This window comes from Sparus aurata, chromosome 4 (genome assembly GCF_900880675.1).
Source record: "Sparus aurata chromosome 4, fSpaAur1.1, whole genome shotgun sequence".
In the NCBI taxonomy this organism is placed as follows: Eukaryota; Metazoa; Chordata; class Actinopteri; order Spariformes; family Sparidae; genus Sparus; species Sparus aurata.
Window position 1 is genome coordinate 28,876,318 of NC_044190.1, and position 19,540 is coordinate 28,895,857.

Genomic DNA, 19,540 nt, shown 5'->3' on the forward strand with positions numbered 1-19,540 from the left:
TGGCCTTTATTCTCAAACTCATCGTGGTCGACTTAAATCCTTTTATTGTACATTCCCCTCTGCTATTCTCTACCTCGTCTTTGCTCGCAGAACTTCATGTCTAGAAAAACGTTACCATTGCTATTCTCGTCTTCTTCCTTCACTTCTATGTGACCTTTACCTTGAAATGCCTCTCCTCTATACTTTGATGGCACAAAGACTTGTACAGCACTTTCACAGAATAATGGTGCCTCTGAATGTAATAAAGCTTTTCAACAAATAGGAGAAAATTACACGATTTAGATTCATTTGACAAAGAGCTAACATGGCAGATTAATTCACAGATGCTGTTAATGTTTTTTTTCTAACATACAAGAGGCTATTTATGAACTGACAGCCAGTACAATAAAAGATCTTGTTAATCGTCACTGTTGACAGAGGCCTCTTAAATGTGTTTAAAAATATGTGACGGTAACATAATGACTTTGGTTGTGTATTCCAAACACAATAAAGGTTAAACACAACCTTAATAAGTTTGACAGCAGCCAGCCCTTTATCAAACAGCATCAGTAGGGGTGTATATGTGTGTTCATACGCGCGCCTGTGTTGTGTGTGTGTTTGTGTTTGCTTGTGTGTTTCACTTGGAAAACTTCCGCAGGAGACTGCCCTAGAGCGGTTACCATGGCAACACAAGGGTGGAAGAGGGATAGAGAGTAAAAGAAGGGGAGAGAGAGAGAGGAGTATGTGTGTGTTTGTTTGCCTCTGGTCTTGTTGGTTCATTATCTACCTTCCTACCAGCAAAATGATGTGATCCCACTGAGCTCACACACACACACACACATCCAGGTGGCCCAGCCCTGGTGTGTGACATTTGCAAGTGTTTGTGACTGTTACATGAGTTCGTGCTCTTCAAGAGGGATGGAGCATAACTGAATTAGCTGCATGGGACTGTAACTTGGAGACCCCCACACACATATACACACACAGTGTATTATAAGAGAAAGCATCAGCATACTGTCAGGACAACTGATCAATGAAACTATTCCATTTGGCTGACCATCTCTCTCTCTCTCTCTCTCTCTCTCTCTCTCTCTCTCTCTCTCTCTCTCTCTCTCTGTGCAAGCAAACTGCTCCCTCTTTTCCCTGGTTATGACAGCAGCGATGCTCTGTAAAATGCTGACAGCACCACAAACCATCCCACTAGGACCACTGGACTACAACTAGACAGTGTCAGCATTTGAATCTGACTGACTGTATTTACTATGCTTCTGTTTCAGTTTACTTGAGGATAGATGTGGGAGGGAGATATCTCACTCTGCCCTTTAGAGAAAAGTCCCTTTAGTCAGCTTAAACTGATGAGAACATCATCACCACAATCATTCACGTGTCCCCAGCAGATGATTTTGTCCACACTACCGCACATCTGATGAGGAGAACTTTAAGCGGAACAAGCACAGCTCAACAGTGTCTCTTTTTTTTTTTACCATGTTTCTACTGGAAACATAATGGAAAACAGAAGACAGTAAAGTGACACAACATAACAATGAAGAAAAAGGAAACTAATATTGCTGTTTTTGTTGTTATCACCAACTGAACAGGGAATCTGACCATTTTAGGCAAAACTTTGTGTTTAATGAAAAAGTTGAAAGCCTGCTTTGTATCCGGACCTCCTGTATTGAACGTCTGAGGTGTACTTGGAGCAAATTCTGCTCCAGATTAAAGTGTTGGCACTCATTCTGAGATAAGCAGAGCGACCAACTGAGTCCTGCAAAAGCTCTTATCGTGGTGTAATGTATGATGTATTTTGTTGAAGGTGAGCTTGGACAATGTTCAAAGCTCAGCATGGTGTACTTTGACTTGGTTTCTGCGATAACAGCAAATAGCCTGCTTGTTGACAAACATTGAGAAACTGCACGTAGGGCTGCACTGACACATAATAGCAGCTATTGATTGCGACCAGGAGCATAGATGATTATTCTGTATAATAAGTGAAATATTAAATATTTCTCGGCCTATCTCTCGCTTTGCTTTTCTCTACAAGGTTTTCCTTTTGGGCATAATTTGCAGTTGAAAAAATTTACTTAATTGCAATATATTGGAGTTTAATGTATTTTATATCACTACTCAGTATATTGCAAATTGCTAAAAATCAAATTGAATTGAATTTTGCCTCTGGTAATTCCAATATTTCCACATTTTGGACATGGCCTGAAATGTATCTGTGGAAAACCCACCCAGAAATCAACATACTGTTTTCATACTGTTTGGGTTTTTTTTTAAAAAAAGAGAGAGGAAAACCCAATCTGAAAAAGTGTACAAATACAGCCAGAGCTAATCTGAACAGACCCAAATAGTGAGGGAGAACACCAACTGCAGCATGATGTGCCAAAAATTGACAAGCATTCATGTTCAAAAAAATGTAGCAACACATCTCATTTTTGCTGCATTTCACAGCCCCCTTCTTTTTTCTGTTACGATTCACTGTAACATCAGAGCTCATACAGAATGCGCTCGGATCCACTCAGGTATTAGGTGAAGTCACATAGCCACACACGCACGACATGACCTTATATGACTTAATATGACTTAATATGACTTGGAGTCAGCCTGACTTGGTTCTCAGGTTGGTTACAAAGAACCAAGAGCACTGATGAAGACCTCTAATTAAACCAGCAAGCACATTTCAACCTAAAATCCTCTCGTCATGGAAACTGGAAGACATCATAAGAAAAGCTAAAAAAGCCACAGAGGACTACCACCTGCACTGCCAACAACTTAATAATATATGTGCTGCAGCCCTGAGCAAAATAAAGGCTAAAACATAAAAATAGAAGAGAGGCTTGACCTGCACTGAATAATGATTTTATTTTAGGATTATTTATGATACTGTACAGGAGGGGAACCACTTTAAATGCACCATGTGACATTGGGCAAATCATGTAATAAAAGCTCCACTAAAAAGATCAGAGTGACCACAGCCAGAAAACCACTAGAGCAAAACTAAAGAAAAAGACACGATGTACTGTCCCCCAAAGTTAATATTCTTCCAGGTTTTCTTTCCTTGTGATGGCATGACGAATGGAACCAACAAAAAGACTCCGCAGTTCATTGAGCCACAAATGCGGGCAGTCACCTAACACACATACACACACACACATACAGAAATGTACATGCAAACACACACTACTCTCACACACACACTCACAAAAGGGGACATGTTCATTGATGTGGAAGTGATTCTAAGCTAAAACAACTACAAAGGACTAAAAAGCACAACCATGCCCTGACAGGTGTGCATGCATTTAAATGCATGATGTTAATATCTGTGTCCGTACCTTTGTTAGTCTACATATTCGTGGGTGTCTTTTCTGGACTTATGTGCATGTGTGACATGAACAAAAGCAATTGTGCATGTGTATGTGTGTGTCTGAGTTGAAGTGTCTCTGTTTACGTCCCTCTAGGTGTGTGTGTGTGTGTGTGTGTGTGTGTGTTCCACTGTGTGTCTCAGCATGTGTGTATGCTCTCGGGCAGTACCAGTTCAGGTCACTGACTCTTGTTATTTGATGTTGAAGTTTTGGCTGCAGCTGTGTGTGCGTGTGTCTGTGGGTTTTTATGCATTTGTGGTTTCTGGTGAGAAGGCACCCAATATTCAAGCATGTGCCATTCTATTAGTCTTTCTGCCTGTCGATGTCTGTCTGTATCTGTTGGTCTATCTATCTATCTTCAGAGCTGTAACTCACTCTTGTATTCTAGGTGAAAACCTGCTGCCACCACACTGATGTCACTCTGAAAGTGGAGAAGGAGCTGATTGGACGTTGAGTTGAGGAGGGCGGGAGCAGTTGTTCCTGTAGAAGACAGAAATACACATAAGAACCAGTTGTTGTGTTTTGAAGGTTAATTGTCACTAGAGGATAATATACAAGTGAATTTTGCACAAAAATATGGCATCAACGTTTATGTAACACAACGGTGGGCCTACAGGAGGAGATTTACAATCAAAATACACAACACTTTTGCAGTGAGCCACATTTGACTTGAAGTCTTGTTTAAATCCTGAGACCAGCTGGGAAATTATGTGTAGAGGAGGTGAACGACCCCTCACCCACTGTGGAGAGCTAGCATTTAAGCGTCCTTATGTGAAGCAACCCCATCTGCCCAAGTGAAGCTGCTCAGTGGCCAACACCAGATCACTGTGGTTATAGTGGACAGTTCCCGGGAGTGTCTTCTTGAGAAGGGCACAGCCTTTTGAGTGTGTGTGTGTGTGTGCGTGCTTGTGTGTGTTGCCCTATGGGTGGCATGTTTAATGTGTGATAGGTGTGTGACAGGTATGTGCTTGGGGCAGGTCACAGGGGAAACTCCGCTGGGAAATTGTAAAAGGTTAGATCACTCTTTATCCCACCCTGTCTTCTTTCTCACCGTCTTTCTTTCATCCTTCACTCAACCTTGTGTTGAAACTCTTTCCTCCCCTCCCTCCCTGCTTTCTTCTCTTCCTCTCACTGACTGTCCGTAAATCGAAATAATTCTATAAAAATATGTTTTATTTATTAAAGATATATGTCAGCTGTTTTGGTATTACAACTCATCCATCATAGATCTCCAGTGCATGCTGTATGTGTGGGTGTCTATAGTTTAAGACTTGTCATATACAATTCATCACAGATGTTGTGTGTGTGTGTGTGTGTGTGTGTGTGTGTGTGTGTGTGTGTGTTTGAGTCTGTCAATCTATATATGTGTGTCTGTGTGTGTGCATCTATAGTTTAAGGGCTGCCATATCTCATCCATCATCGGTCTCCAGAGTGTTTTGTGTGCAGGGGTGTCTGGCACAAGGTTGTGTGTTTGTGTGTGTGTGTGCCATCATATTGTCATACCAGAAAATGACCCTAATTTGGGAGCTGTCATGTCTCCTCCATCGTAAATCTCCAGCGAGTCCCAGTTGTGTTCAGTCGCAAAAGTCATCACTTGGATCTAAATAGCAAACAATGACAATAAAGTAAAACCGCAGCCTCCAAGTTTATCTGCATATTCCATAGTTATATACCTATACATGATATATTAATATACATATATGATATATTATACATATGTGTACCTGTATTCCTGCCCCCTCACTGACATGGATCCTCCACAGACAGTTGAGACTGTTTGGGTATGGCTCAGGAAAGGCAGGAGACAATATTGTACCGCGACGTTCAGTCAAATTTCCACTGCAGGGAACTAGAATGAAGACATAAAATATGGATTTCTTGGCAAAGTTTATGAACTAAATAGCTAACAGACAGGACAGGTTGTTGGAATATGGCTCCGCATATCCAGGGACAATATGGGGTTCAAATTAACACTGCAGGGAGCTGGAGCGAGAAAATATAATATCAGACATTACTTATGTTATAAACTGAGGTGACAGTTGAAGCTGTTTGCAAAAGACTCGCTCTCAGCAGTGAGAGATTTCACGCAGGCATGCATTTAGTTTGTTAGAATCAATGTCACAATCCCAACCGTCGCAGTACTTGATGGATGACAGTAATGACTGATTTCTACATATGCTAGCTGGTTACATCCTCCAAACAGTTCATGGCTGTTTAGTCGTACCTATACAGGTTGGTGTTGTCGAATTCCACTGTGCAAGGGCACCTGGCACGGCCTGGCACCGGATAGCACTGGATCCTTTCAGCAGATAGCCTGGACTGCACTCGAACCGCACCACAGAGCCAGCAGAGAACTCTGAACCGATCCGCCTGCCATACCGAGGCTCTGGCACTGAACTGCACTGGCTGTCACTGGTGCGAGGCACAGCTACAGTGATGACCGTAATTGAATAATATGTGAAGCAGAGGGACAGAAAAACGGGAATATAGTTATCAGTAGAGAGAACTTGGTGTCAAACTGGAACTGAATGCAAATACTTTTGTGTAAGTAAGAGAAAGAGTGATAAAGTTACCTTGGTAGACAAAGTGAAAACCTCTAGCTGACTGGCCGCTCTTTGCATTGAACCGCAGCATGATCTGATTGGAAGTTGCCAATGGCAGCGTTTCTCCTGTGGCAAAACAATAACACACACACACAAAATAGGTTAAAAATGAATGTTTAGGCTCAAAACACCGTAAACTTTTCTCCTGAAAACATGCAGAAAATTGATTTTTTTTCCCCCTCTTTTTGACAAATTGAGACACAGAACATTAAAAAAAAACCAAAAAAAACATATAGGTCCCTATGAACACACCTGCACACAAACAACTGTGCAATTAATACATAATGTAGCACTTTGCAGGGTTGGTCCTTCATTTTCGCCTCATGTTATCCTGTGGTCCTCACAATATAAAGAATTCAAGCACAAACACACACAAAAACTGACAGGGGCGCACACACACAGATTTATATGCACAGACATACACAAGCAAACGAAGTAACAGTGATAAATGAGGAAAACGTGGTCTGGTGTGGCTGACATTTAGAACCATCATTAGCCGCGTCAGGATGTGTGTGTGTATGTGTAGGTTTGTAACGCGCAGATGTGTGTTAATATGTTTGTGTGTCAGGATAATCAGTCAGTTAGCTGGAACAATGTGCCACAAAGCTGTTTGCCTGTGTGTGTGCGCACGTGTATGCGTGCATGCGATAGGGTAATGATGCGGTTAACATTATTTTGTAAAGCCTGGTGTGTTTCATTCTTTGCTGCCAGTTTTAGCCAAAAGGGAAATTCCAAACAAAAATGAACTTTAAGTAATAAGCTACCCATTCTATATCAAATAAACAGGCATTTTTCCTTTGATATAACTTGGATGGATAGTAGTTGAAAAGGGAAAACATTGCATAGTTTTCAGCTACATTTAGCCAAAAGAAAACTGTCACATCCTCGTACTTAACATTATGTGGAAATAAGCTCCCTTTCTGATCCACTCTATAAAGGAAGAAAAAAAAAAATAGTGCATAAAAAAGTAGGAATATACACCGTAGTTGTAAAAAAGAAAGAAATGCCCTCAGGAACTATCATATCTATCTAGACATGTTTGTGTTTTGTCTGTTCGGATTGATAGTTTTATCATGAAACTTTACTCCAACACTGGAAAGACAATTTTTATTGGCAGTTGCAGTCTCGTCCCACTCACGATTCTATATGCGCACAACAGAATAACATTTCAGAGAAAATATTTAAAAGCCTTGATTTCTATAGAAAACAATGAAATGTCAATTCCTGTGGGATTCCCCTGCAGCGTGCCCCCTGGCCATCACACACAACAGAAGAACACGAAACTCTGAGGAAACAAGAGCACATTTTTGCCAACGCCTATGCTAATAAATATTTCTTAATTTTTCTTTCTTCATACTATATCATCTGCATCGACTTTGCCTCATCTTTCCGTCTCTGTCAGTGCCACAAAGAGTGAATTACTGTGTTGTGACTCAAAATGTTGCCAATCTGGGATGACTCGAAGTTGAAGGATAAGCATTCCCAGGGAGGATTGTGTTGTTGTATATCAGTGCAACTGTATGTTGTATAGTCCCAGTGAGACGCTTTCCACTGCTGATTCTTTCTTGTACAGATAACCCATAATGGATTCTCGCCAAATACATCACTGTCAAATAAATTGTGATAACGACTACTGGAGCAGTGTTCTATAGCCCCCAAGAGCTGCTTTCTTACAGACGACTTCATTATTATCTTCTTTCAAAGATGTGCTCAGGAGCACAAAACAAGGAACACAAGGGAAAACTTTAAACATCAGAACTGAATGGTGGATTTTCAAAGATAATACGTCATGCTGTGTCATGATAAGTTATGTAAATTGTGTATCAGCCAATAGGAAACTTACCTGAATGTGACCCAGCCAGAGAGCTGAGCAATCGAGCATTCTCATTGGCTCCATCAAACAGCTCCACTGAGTCGTTCATCGCTGTCTGGAAAACTGCAAACTGACCAAACACCACTGAAGAAGAAGACGAAAGATAAAGATCATTAATGGCTTTCTTGTTGGTGTTTCAATCACAGCATCCATTGTAAGCATGCATGGTGTAATCATTTCATTACTTACCAAACTGTGGGGACACAGTGATGTAGTAGGAACAGGTCTGTCTGGTGGTGTAGTTTAGAGGATAGTTAGGAGACAAAACAACGCCTTCGGAGCCACCATACTGTCCTCCACATGGAGCTACAGAAAGAAAGAAGAAGAAGAATCTTTCACAGACAATCATACAAAGTACAGTGTAGCGAAACTCTGCATTTAGCCTGTCCCTGAGGAGCAGTAGCAGTGTGCAGTTACCATGGACGGCCACTGTGGACCATCTTGAGATACAGGGAACCGACCAGAGAGTTAAACTGATATACATGTTTTGACGGTGGGGGAAACCAGAGAACACCCACGCAAGAACAGGGAAAACATGCAAACCCAACACAAAAAGGCCCTGCTCCAGGCAGAGAATGGAAATTCTATTTCTTTAAATATACATTTAAACCTCTTAAAATCAATATGTCTACCACAAAAGCAAAATTTATAAGCTAATTAAAGCCATGTTGAAGTGCCCTTTTTTTCCTTATCCGTATACATTGGGGGGAGTGACTGCCAAGAAGATATAAGCGTGAACCCTCTGCACTGAATAATGTTCACACAATTTTCCAGGGTCATATGTGTGAAATGATCCACCTTTAAAGAGCAGGTGTAACTTTGTGCAGATGTATTAAAAGAAGGCTGAGATGGGAAAAGAGAGAATTCAATTAATCTACAATATATTCTATAGAAAACTCAGCAGACAAAGTGTAAATACGATTTAACAATGTGCAAGGCAGCTTCACTGAATTACTTCCAAAATAAAAAACAGCTTTTGAGAAACAAAGAAGGAGGCAGTACATGAAGACAATATATGAAAATTTAATGACATTAAACAAAGAGGGTGCGCTATTACCATCGTGCTAATGGTGCTATGGTCATTTCATTTGATCCCAAACTGATGCTCACTGAGTTACAGATGCACTTTAGTATTTTTTTTTTGACAGTTACAAATTTGATTATGGCTGCAGTTACCTGGGATTCTAAGGTGCCATTGGATGTATCATTTAGGAGATGGCTCAATATTGAAAGGACAACATAGAGTGTCTGCCAATACGAATACAATATAAATTAGTTTCCTTTTAATATCTAATTAGATCTTAATAAGCAATTAATATGCCACTTGAATCTGGCACTGTTTTGTGATGGTTATATTCATCACAACTGAAGTCTGAAATCCTGTCTCATGTAGCATTTTAACAGGCTGGCAGCCCAGTTTCCTTGCAGGCTTGCTGTACAAAGTATCTTTTTGACGTTAAAGGGAACATTTATCAGTAATTACTATCAAATAATTGTTGTTTTTCAGATATGTGATCAACTCTTGTGATGACTCCTATGGAAATCATCTAAAACATATATTTCTTTATGAATGATACAAGGTCCAGTAATGACTCTCAGTTGCAGCCTAAGGAAATATTTTTGAATTTTGGTAACTTGTGACTTTACAAACCCCAGACAATCCAACCCTACTCTGTATCCTTTGAGTGCTCCTCAAAAAAAGGCTTCTAAAAGGCAGTTACTCATGTATTGGGTGTTCAGCTATTGCTTTTTTTTAACCAGGTCACATTTCATACAGATTGTAAGTTCAAATTGAATGAAAGGCAACGTTGCACTGTGCTTTTATGTAGGCACAGTAAATGTGGCTTAAATTTGCAAAGGGATATACATAATGGTTCAATCTACCATGCGCAAGGTAAGATCTCAACTGTAGGTAGGTTTGTAAGGGAATCCCTTTGTAGGCTGAGCCTTTTCACCTTTGTGCCAACCACTAAGCAGCACATGTTAGGTGAATTGAAAGACTGTAAATTGTCCAATGACATGAATGTGAGTGTTCTATCTGTATGCGCTGGCCCTGTGATAGATTGGCAGCCTGTCTGGGGAGTATACTGCCTTTCACCTAGTGCATGCTGGGAAAGCCTTACAGCCCTGAATAGTATGAACGGATAAAGACAATTGATGGATATAGCCACTATATGCAGTAAATTCGGACAGTGACACATTTTTGTCCTCCAGCGCATTGAATGTGAAATGAAAAAAAGGATGAATACGTTTAAGTGCTGACATCCAACTTATGTTTGAGGGTATTTACATTCGCATTAGATGAACTTTAAAGTCATTGCAGCAATTTCTAAATCTACTTCCTCGATTTCAGGAGAATAAAATGTGTTGAGCAACCCAGAAGAAACTTAAATTAAATCATGATATGTACTTTTTCATTCGACCATGACTTGCAGGATAAATCTGAGGAGAAAGTAAATGAGAAATACTTTTCCCTTCATCATTACTTTTATTAAGCAAGGCCCTTGTCCCTCGAGTTCTGCGGCCAACAGATCAGGCAGTGGTTGTACTGGGTGGCTTCCAGGTGTAAGTGTATGCAACTGTGTTTGTGTGATCATAGTGTTCCTGCTGAGCTCTCAGAGAAAATCCCCTGAATAAATAAAGGTTAAAATAAATAAATTAGTGAGTGTCTAAAGTCTAAAGCCCAAAGATATCAGCATACACTTGGTATCTTCCCCAGTGATGCCCTGCCAGGCTTGTGCTGCAGCCAGCTTCACTTATCGTTTTATTTCTGAAAAGTACGATCACTTGCATTGACAGTGAGTGACTCAACTGGCAAAAGTGGTGCACTCCTCTGTTTTGGCCATAAAAAACAAACAAAAAACCCTTGATTGTCTTGTCTGAATGTCATTGTTCACTACATTAACCACTGAAGGTCAGCACTTTAACATCCTTTTCTTTGTTTCACTTTGATCCAGGATCCAAGACACAAAGCCAAAACAACACAACAACGTCTGTGTACTCATACTAACGGAATACACTGTAGCTAATGTGCTGAGGTAACAATATAGCAAGCATCACTTCTGGCAGCACTGCCCAAACACATTCATCTGCTTTGTTGCCTCAATCATTTAGAGGCATCGTGTTGAAATGAAGCATTCAAATTTTAATCGTGTGCCTCTTCTTTATTTTTTTCCCCCCCTTGCTGCTGGGAGCACTGCCAATTGCACTCAAAGCTGGCATCGTATCACTAACTCTAATCTGTTATTCTTATGTGTTAAAAAAATATATATAAATACAAAAATCCAACTGGCTGCATTTGGCTCAAAAGTTGTTTAGTTTAGCAGAAAATGTATGTTGTCCCCAAATATCACTTGGACCCTTGTGGCTCCAAGGCTTTGTTATGTAATGGAAAAATATAGTGCTTTTGATCTGTGTGCCTTTGTGTGTGATTGTGTATTTGTGCGTGAAAATAATGTCCAACCAAAGATATAGCTGTGCATCTGAATAAGCTTAGATTTATTTTCCATTTTTTTCCTTTATGATTTTGTTATGTGACATTTATAAAAACATATATTTTTTTTTAAAAAGAGATGATGGCTTTGATTGATTGATGACATACAAAAACACACACATTTTCTTGTAATGTGGTACTATGGAACAGCCACTGATATGCAACAGTGTTATTTGGTAACTATATATCAAATTAATGTAGCGGCATTTGCTTTTTTTTTTTAAAACTGAGACGGCAGTTCTGCAGCACCCTCTACAAAGTAGTTCCTTTCTCTTTACAAAGAGGCAGCAGGATAAAAACTTTACTGAATGAATTATGGGGTGATGAGCTACAGCACAGTGTGGGATCTCTGGTATCGGCGTACCGCAATTTCAAAAAGCCTATTAATCCCTACTACCATTGCATGACCCACAAGAAGCAGCTCTAACAGTAGCTTGATCCATCTTCAGCACCCCCAAGAGAGTTATAAACCTTGCGTGCTAACAGTATGTGGGCATGTGCACATTTACACTGCAGGTTAGGCCAGCAGAGGTCAATGAAATTAGTGTCTGTGAATGTGTGTGGGGTGTGTATGAGTAAAAAACAGCAGCAGCAAGCACATCTGTCAATGTCATCCTCGCAACACACACACACAAACACAATAGCATGTTCTTATTGCCTCTTCTCTCACCTCTTCTAGCCTCTTGCTCTTCCTGTCTTGTTTTGCTACAGTGTGTGCTGTACGTCTTTAGCCCAGTGCCAATGTCCACCCACAGTATCATCTGTGATCCCTGACAGACTTTAATTATCACCACCTCTGTGTTCAGTGAAAACGTGAGAACAGGAGAGTGTGAAGGTTTGAAATGCTATATGAGAAATAGATGACATATTTTGAACTAATGCCTGTCTGAAGCCACAAAGGTGCCAATGATGTGATTTTTCATGTAGTTTGATAAAATTAATTGCGCACAATTAAAAGAAAAAACGAATGATAGCCTGAATGTTATCCTTAACAGTGTTTCCCCCACATATGCTTCACTTTGAAGGACTGCCCAGGTGAATAAACAGGCACCAAAGTATATCTGGCGACATATTTAAGCATTTTATTGACCTACTTTTATTTTTTTCAATCCGTCCAAGAGAACAACATCATCCACGATTGATTAACTAGTGAGAAACCTGCCCTTCCTCTCCTGTCTACTGTCAATCACACATGCTATGCAGACAGAGAGAGGTGCACCTGGTTGTTGCGTTGTTAGTTTTGATCGCCTGCATAATTAACAGCAAGCTTCTTTCACACGCAGCTCACCTGCTGTTATGACAAGGGAATCGTGGGTGAAAAAATCCTACCGCAAGGTGTGTTTTTTTGTCTGACTTTTTAAAAGCAGATAACGTTGCTGGTAGAGAGCAAACAGATAGGAGAGAAAGAGATTGAGAGGAACAAGTGATCTTTATCATGCGTCACTTGATGAAACCTTAAAAAAACTATTAACAGTCATTGCTGCCATGAACATTTTTACATTCTTTCAGGTCCCTTAATGTTTTGTTTTTTTGTGATGATTTTGGACAGCCCCATGGGCAGTTCCTTAGCAGTTCAGTCTTCTGGAAACCGTACATAAAGGGCTTTAAAAAGTCCACCAGAGAGCCCTTTCCGATTTCACAGTGGGACAGCCCTGAGCTCATGTGGACTTATCAGGAACACATGTCAAAGTCTTTGAGACTGTGAGTGTGGACATTAAGTCTGGGCCCGTGTTCTTGGTTAAGCCTTGCTCAGTGAAACTGATTAACATGCCTAGAATGAAAAATACAGCAAAACTCCTACTCCCTTGCTAGACAGTTGTACATCCACCCACTCGTCGTCCTCCTCCTCCCAACTCCTATCCCTTCCTCCTTTCTTCTTGTTTCCTAAAGCATCAGAGTAATCACCCTCTTTGTTTCCACTTCTACTGATCCAGTGCACTGATATCGATTGATATTTTTCGGATTGATTCTCGTTGTGCTGCTGGATTCAAACCCTTAGGTCTAGAGGTCTTGTCTTGATCTACCCACAATTTCCCAGTGGTGCTGCTCTAGGCTCAGGTGTCAGCCTTATCAAAAGCCTTCACACACATGTGCTTTGATCACTCACACCCTCTGACACACACACACAAATAAATGCAAAAAAAAGCTATGCAAGTCACTCTCTTTCTCTCACACATCCACGCGCTTTGATCATCCACACACATACACAAGAACACACACACATACACAACACTTTTGTAGTCCTACCTCTCACTGTCTGCATCTCATTTTCCTTTTCCTCTCATACAACTACACATTCACGCACAGCAGGGCTTTGGGGTGGAAGTGAGAGTACAGGAAAAGACTTCTAAAATGTCCTAAACTTTTAAAGTTGAGTTGCGGGTCTTCCAGGAGCTCTTACAGAAACGTAAACAGAACAGTTTTAGTGAGTTCAACTTTTCAGAGAGTAGATTTATCACAACAATGTAAATAACCACAAACTCTTGAGCAAATGCTATATATATACTGTTTAATACCGTATATGCAACACAGCTCTACGGTACCTTTTATTACGAAACTGATTTGTGTGATAGGAAAAGTAGTGATTGCATTATGCATATGCATATGTAAACAGTAAAACTACTGTGCAGTTTGGGATTTGACAATTATCAAAATAACAAGACCTAATTCCAACTAGATCCGGGTTTATAGTGTGTCCTTTAATGTGAGCGTGTGTGTGTGTGTGTAACAATATGATGGTTGTGTGTGAAAGAACTTCACCTCTGAAACCAGATATTTTATACATATTCTCTTTATAAAGTTGCTGTGACATTGTTAACCTCTAAACAATCCTGCAACCTTCAAACCTATATCAACACAAGGTCACACACACATTGTCTTTACATTAGTAGTAGTGGAAGCAGAAGACCTCCTTAACCTCAGGTTATGATGATGAGCTTCAGAGATGAGGTTAAGCAGGGATAATATCCACTGCTAAAACATGAAAACAATACCAAAGAAAACATACTAGATATTTAGTAAAAAAAAACAAAAATGGTATAAGAGAAGAGACTAAACACTTAAAGCATTTTGAATAGAAAAGTCTATAATGCCAGAGCTGACAGTTGTATGATGCACATCCCACCTCGTGTCCCAGAAGACAATCATCTTTACAGTCAAATCGGGAAGATATGAATCATCTTGTTGCACTGACACGAGTGCACAATTGATATTAACAATAACAGTTTTGTAAGGGAAATTCTCCTTGTTGAGGTAGAGAGTTGCTTATTCTCTGCATTTTTAGACTCAGTGTGATGATCAGATCTCTTGCATACATGCAGCATGGAGAGAAGACCTCCAGTGTTCTCTCCAGTCTTCCAAATGTTTCCAACTTAAATACAACAGAATAAGGGTTATATGCTTTTATGACAGTCATTAATCACTTCTTCCCAAATCAATGACCCCCTGATGTTTGTTTTGATCATGCCTTTCCCAGGGCAGTGACCATTTGACATTTTTATTTCAATGTAAATGTCATCCTATCTACCCTCCTGTAAAAATCTCAGGCGAAGAGAATTGTCCCTCGTATGACTTTCTGAGCTGTTCTAACACTAACACATCCCCACACCTTAGGCGAAGAGGAAATCCTCTCACATCCTGTTATGTTCTCGAACATACATTGAATTGAATTTCAACTGATTTGGTGCGGCTGCAGATGGACTTCTAATGAGCATGGAAGATGAGGATATCACGCTAATCCAGAAAATCACCAAAAAAGGTGATATTATTGAAAAACTAAATAAAATTTAGATTTTTTTAGGTGCTCTGGTGGGATGAGCTGATGGCAACACATTGCAATACTCTTAATTGAGCTTATTGGGCGTGTGTACAACGAAGTACAACCTTGTTTTTGGGCCAAAGTCACCTAACTTTTTAAGCTATATTTATCAGATTTGACTGGTGATTCTATACATGCAGTTTTTTATGTTCTTGTGTTCCTTAAAAGTGAGGTTACGGCCAAGATGACTGCTGAATGGCAAGTCTCAAATAAAAGCCAGTGTTCATTATTAACAATTAATAACTGTGACACTATTGAATATTGAGAAGGTGTGGAATTACCTGGAATCTAAAAGTCCACATGGTAAAGAAAGCAATAATGGAACCCTACATGACATTAATTTCAAAACTACGACAACCCAGCCATGTCATACGCAGCATTCTGCTGCTTAAAAAAATATATTGTTTTCAGTTACTAATTTATTCTAGTCAATTTATTTAAAGGTTAACATACCAGTCCAATGAAATTCAGTTCCTACTGATTTGTAGCTTTTGCTACAAACTTTGCGTTGGAAGTCACTAGAACTACATCAATGACCCTTGAGAGAGCAAGTGAGAGTTACAAGGGTACTTGTTTTGTAGCTAAGCTGGAAGCTCTACTACAAGAGACTCTGTTGTGTGTATGTTTATGGTCATTGTCAGCACATGTACAGCCATAGCTAAGCTGTTTATCTTGGTTAACAGTACTGCTGGTCAGCCCTTTATATCATGTTAAGCTCTGACTACCACACAGTTATCAGCGACCCCATGTGTGGTGCTTGCTGCCATGAGAAATAAATCTTGGTCATGTATGATGTGCTTTTCCACTGCTGCCTATCAGGCTAATACTACCGCAACCAGCAACTGTGTATGGTACACAAACTAGTACTAGCATTAGCCAGAGTTCTACTTCTTACACTTGGCATGGTAGCGTACTGTAACAGAACTCATTGTCCTGCCTATTTCTTTATGATTCTGGAATCTAAGCAGACACACACAGCCAAATTTTGAAGAGAAAAAGCAGTTTTTAAACCTTGTATGAGTTTTGACTGAAAAATCTTCATACACTAACAGCACGAGAAAAGAACTAGTGTGAAGTTCCTCTTTAACCGATATCACAAACATATATAAACTGTATTCAAAGATTGACTATTTAAGTATGTTTGCTTGTATAAACATGAGTAGTGAATTGTACTTGGTGTGTGTGTGTGTGTGTTTGTGTGAGGTCTTGTGTGTGAATACTGCCTCTAGGCGGCACTCTGTAATAGCTCTCTCTCTCTCTCTCCCTCTCCCTCATACACACACACACACACACACACACACACACAAACACACAACCCTATCAACAGTCACGGAGAATTCCTTCTTTCTCGCACCAGCTCTTAGTTACCATGGAAACCAATAAAAGAGCGGTTTAAGATGGGAGGTGTGTGTGCATGTGTGTGTGTATGCGGGAGAGAGAGAGAGAAGAGAGAGAGAGCCTAACTGAAATGGCAAGAGAAAAATATAGAGTAAATCAGACACAGACAGAAGAGGTGGGACGAAGGGAGAATGAGTGAGAGAGAGGGGATGAGAAACCAGGAAGAGAGAGAAGTAGTTACAGAGAAAAAGAAAGAGAAGGGACGGAAAGAGGAAAGTGTGTGTATGTGTGGTTTAGAGGGGTGAAAAGGAAGAAGAGAGGAGACAGAGGGAGTGTAAGTGGAGATGTATTATTTAAAGAGGTCTCACCCTGTCTAATGAGTTTGGTCTAAAAGCCCCAGGAGCTGCCCAAAGATAGAGAGACAGACCGACAGAGAAACTTCCCTAACTATGTGGTGAGAAAATCCAATGTGTACAATATGAGCAGAGGGAAGAAAAGCAGCAAGATTACTGGGTAGGACTGGATTTAGTAAAATTCTTCTGCTTTGATTATGTTAATTCTCCTATAGTGTAGGTGACAGCAGCCTCGACAGATCAGCTCATGTATCTGGGGCTCAGAAGAGGCCTGGGCCTGGATCAAAGTCAGGTCCGAGTTACTGAGAGGAACCAACTCATCCAATGACTAAGGCAACTTTTTTTCAAATTTGGGTCAATCAAGAATGTTTATATCACCTGCCTGTACAACACAGTCTCTAAAACAAATCGTGAGTCAATGACAGTCGTATTATGCTAAAATCATTTTTTTTATATATATATTATGTGTATTAGATCTTAAAAAACGCAATTTATTCATGTTTTGTGCCATGATACCATGAAAGCTGAAAGAAACACACCTCGTGGGAAATCATGTCAAGATCAATTACACTAGAAGGACATGAATTAATTGCTTGATGAAGTTCAAGGCCTTTCAGAGTTTGAGATCATTTTATTTGATAGAGGAGCATTATGTGGTCTTCCATTAGTAGCCTTCAAAATGCGACTAAAATGTCAATACTTGGCATCTGTTCATAAATACATTATTGTGGGCTGGAAGCATCTAAATATTACACTGAATCCATTTCAGCCACCCTTATTTGCTAATGAACACACCATCTTTATGTTACCCAAAGTGGAAACTAGGGATCGGTGCATCCCTAGTTTCCACTGTGGGTAACTAGGGATGCACTGATCCCCAGTTTCCACTATGTTGCCCACAGTGGAAACTAGGGATGCACCGATCCACATTTTTTCACTTCCGATCCGATCCCGATGCCTGAATTTGGATATCTGCCAATACCAATACTATTCCGATACCAGAGCTCTGTTTGCTTTAATATTATTATTATCATTATTGTTAATTTATTCCATCGTAGCCTTTGTATTACTTGCATTGTTCCGCAGAATGACCTGCACTTTTTCCAGAGGGAGCTCCCAGCGATTAACATCTCTGTAATGGAGGCTGCAATTGTAGCTCCGTTGTGTGAACCCCTGCACTTTTTTACCTGAAGCACCGCACTGCAGAGGCCATGTGTATCTGAGTCAACCCAGTGCACTTATGAGGCTTATCAGCGACATTGGGCAGACATCTGAAGTCCAAATATCTGTAGTAAAGCTTAGGGCTGGAACTCCTTTTACCTTGTCAGCTGACTTGGTTGACACTCGGTTGTATAGTTCAGGCAGCGCAGTCTCTGATAAGTATCTACTGGATGGTAAACTACACTACTCACAATAAGTAAGGGATATTGTGAGAGACTCAGTGGATTTCACATACGGTGTTTGTTTCACTTCAGAGAGTTTTGGGATAGGGAGGCAATTGTATTGGGGTGATAGACGCACCTCATTTTGTGTTTTCCACGTAATGGTCTCACTGTGTACAGTGTGCCTTACATATTGGGGCCAATACCAAAAAACTAAAAGACAACCCTTTTCAATGGGGCATCAATTTCAACATTCTGTGGGTATAAAAAGCTGGTATTGTCAGTAAGTCATTCCAAGTTCATCATTCAAACAGCCATGAACACACGACGTCACTTAACGGACAAGCAGCGCCACCTGGCCATAGCGCGCCTTCGGGTCGGTGGCAGGCAGTCAGATGTTGCTCGTGAACTTGGTGTGTCTCAAAGTGTCATCAGCAGACTTGCATCAAGACACAGAACTACTGGCAGAGTTCGTGACAGACGCAGGAGTGGAGCCCCACGAGTGACAGACCACAACGATGACCAGTACATAAGGACCTATGCACTCAGACATCGTTATGCAACTGCCACACAGCTGCAGGCCCAGTTACAAGATGTGAGGGGTACTGGGGTTTCCAGACAAACCATTCAAAACCGACTCCACCGCTTTGGCTTGAATACCAGACGACCGTTGCAGGTGACTCCACTGACACCAAGACACCGCCGTGAACGTTTGCAGTGGGCACAAGACCATGTGACCTGGACAATGCAGCAGTGGTCTACCGTCCTGTTCACTGATGAGTGTCGGGTCACCCTGCACAGAAATGATGGTCGTCAGAAGTGTTGTGCCTGAACGCGTTCAATGAACGATCGTTCATGAACTCGTTCATATTTTGGGCGAACGTGAACTGAACGTACTGTATTCTGCCTGATGAACATTATTGTGAACGCGGTCATTCTGGCGTTTGTGAACGGCGCGTTCTCACAGTTGAACTTCGTTCAAGACAGTGCCAGATTTCCATTGAGCCTTCCAGGCGAAAACCGGCTAAAACATCCCATGAACAGGCCTGAATATGTAGCGGAAAAACACACCAGTCTGGCTGTTGTGTATAAAAAGGACGCTGGACGAGAGTTTTGTGCAACTCGCTTTACTTTCGATCAAAACGAAACTTAACTAGTTCAGACAGAAACAGCTGCATACCAAACATGCAGTGAGGCATTACCTAACGAACACAGATGAATTCGCCCTGAACGGACAGAACACTGGCAACACCAGCCTCCACAGAGTCGCACCACGCATGCATCATCAATGTGCTAAGCATGGAGGCAAAAACAAATGAAGGCTTCACATCTGTGAT

At 40.7% G+C, this 19,540-nt stretch overlaps 1 protein-coding gene across 3 annotated transcripts in view; it reads right to left on the reverse strand.

Annotated features, from left to right (window-relative positions):
* Nucleotides 1-19,540, reverse strand: part of LOC115580272 (CUB and sushi domain-containing protein 1-like) — a 419,751-nt gene that overhangs the window by 75,333 nt on the left and 324,878 nt on the right. For all 3 annotated transcript variants that reach the window (XR_003983835.1, XM_030414457.1, XM_030414456.1), the window contains exons 33-39: nt 8,010-8,126; nt 7,791-7,904; nt 5,918-6,013; nt 5,569-5,772; nt 5,069-5,193; nt 4,848-4,944; nt 3,720-3,824 (exon numbers count right to left, since the gene is read on the reverse strand). Coding sequence is in view for 2 of the 3 variants with exons in the window: in XM_030414457.1 (XP_030270317.1) it covers nt 3,720-3,824; nt 4,848-4,944; nt 5,069-5,193; nt 5,569-5,772; nt 5,918-6,013; nt 7,791-7,904; nt 8,010-8,126 (858 nt within the window). In the remaining variant the exon portion in view is untranslated. The remainder of the gene's footprint in view (nt 1-3,719; nt 3,825-4,847; nt 4,945-5,068; nt 5,194-5,568; nt 5,773-5,917; nt 6,014-7,790; nt 7,905-8,009; nt 8,127-19,540) is intronic.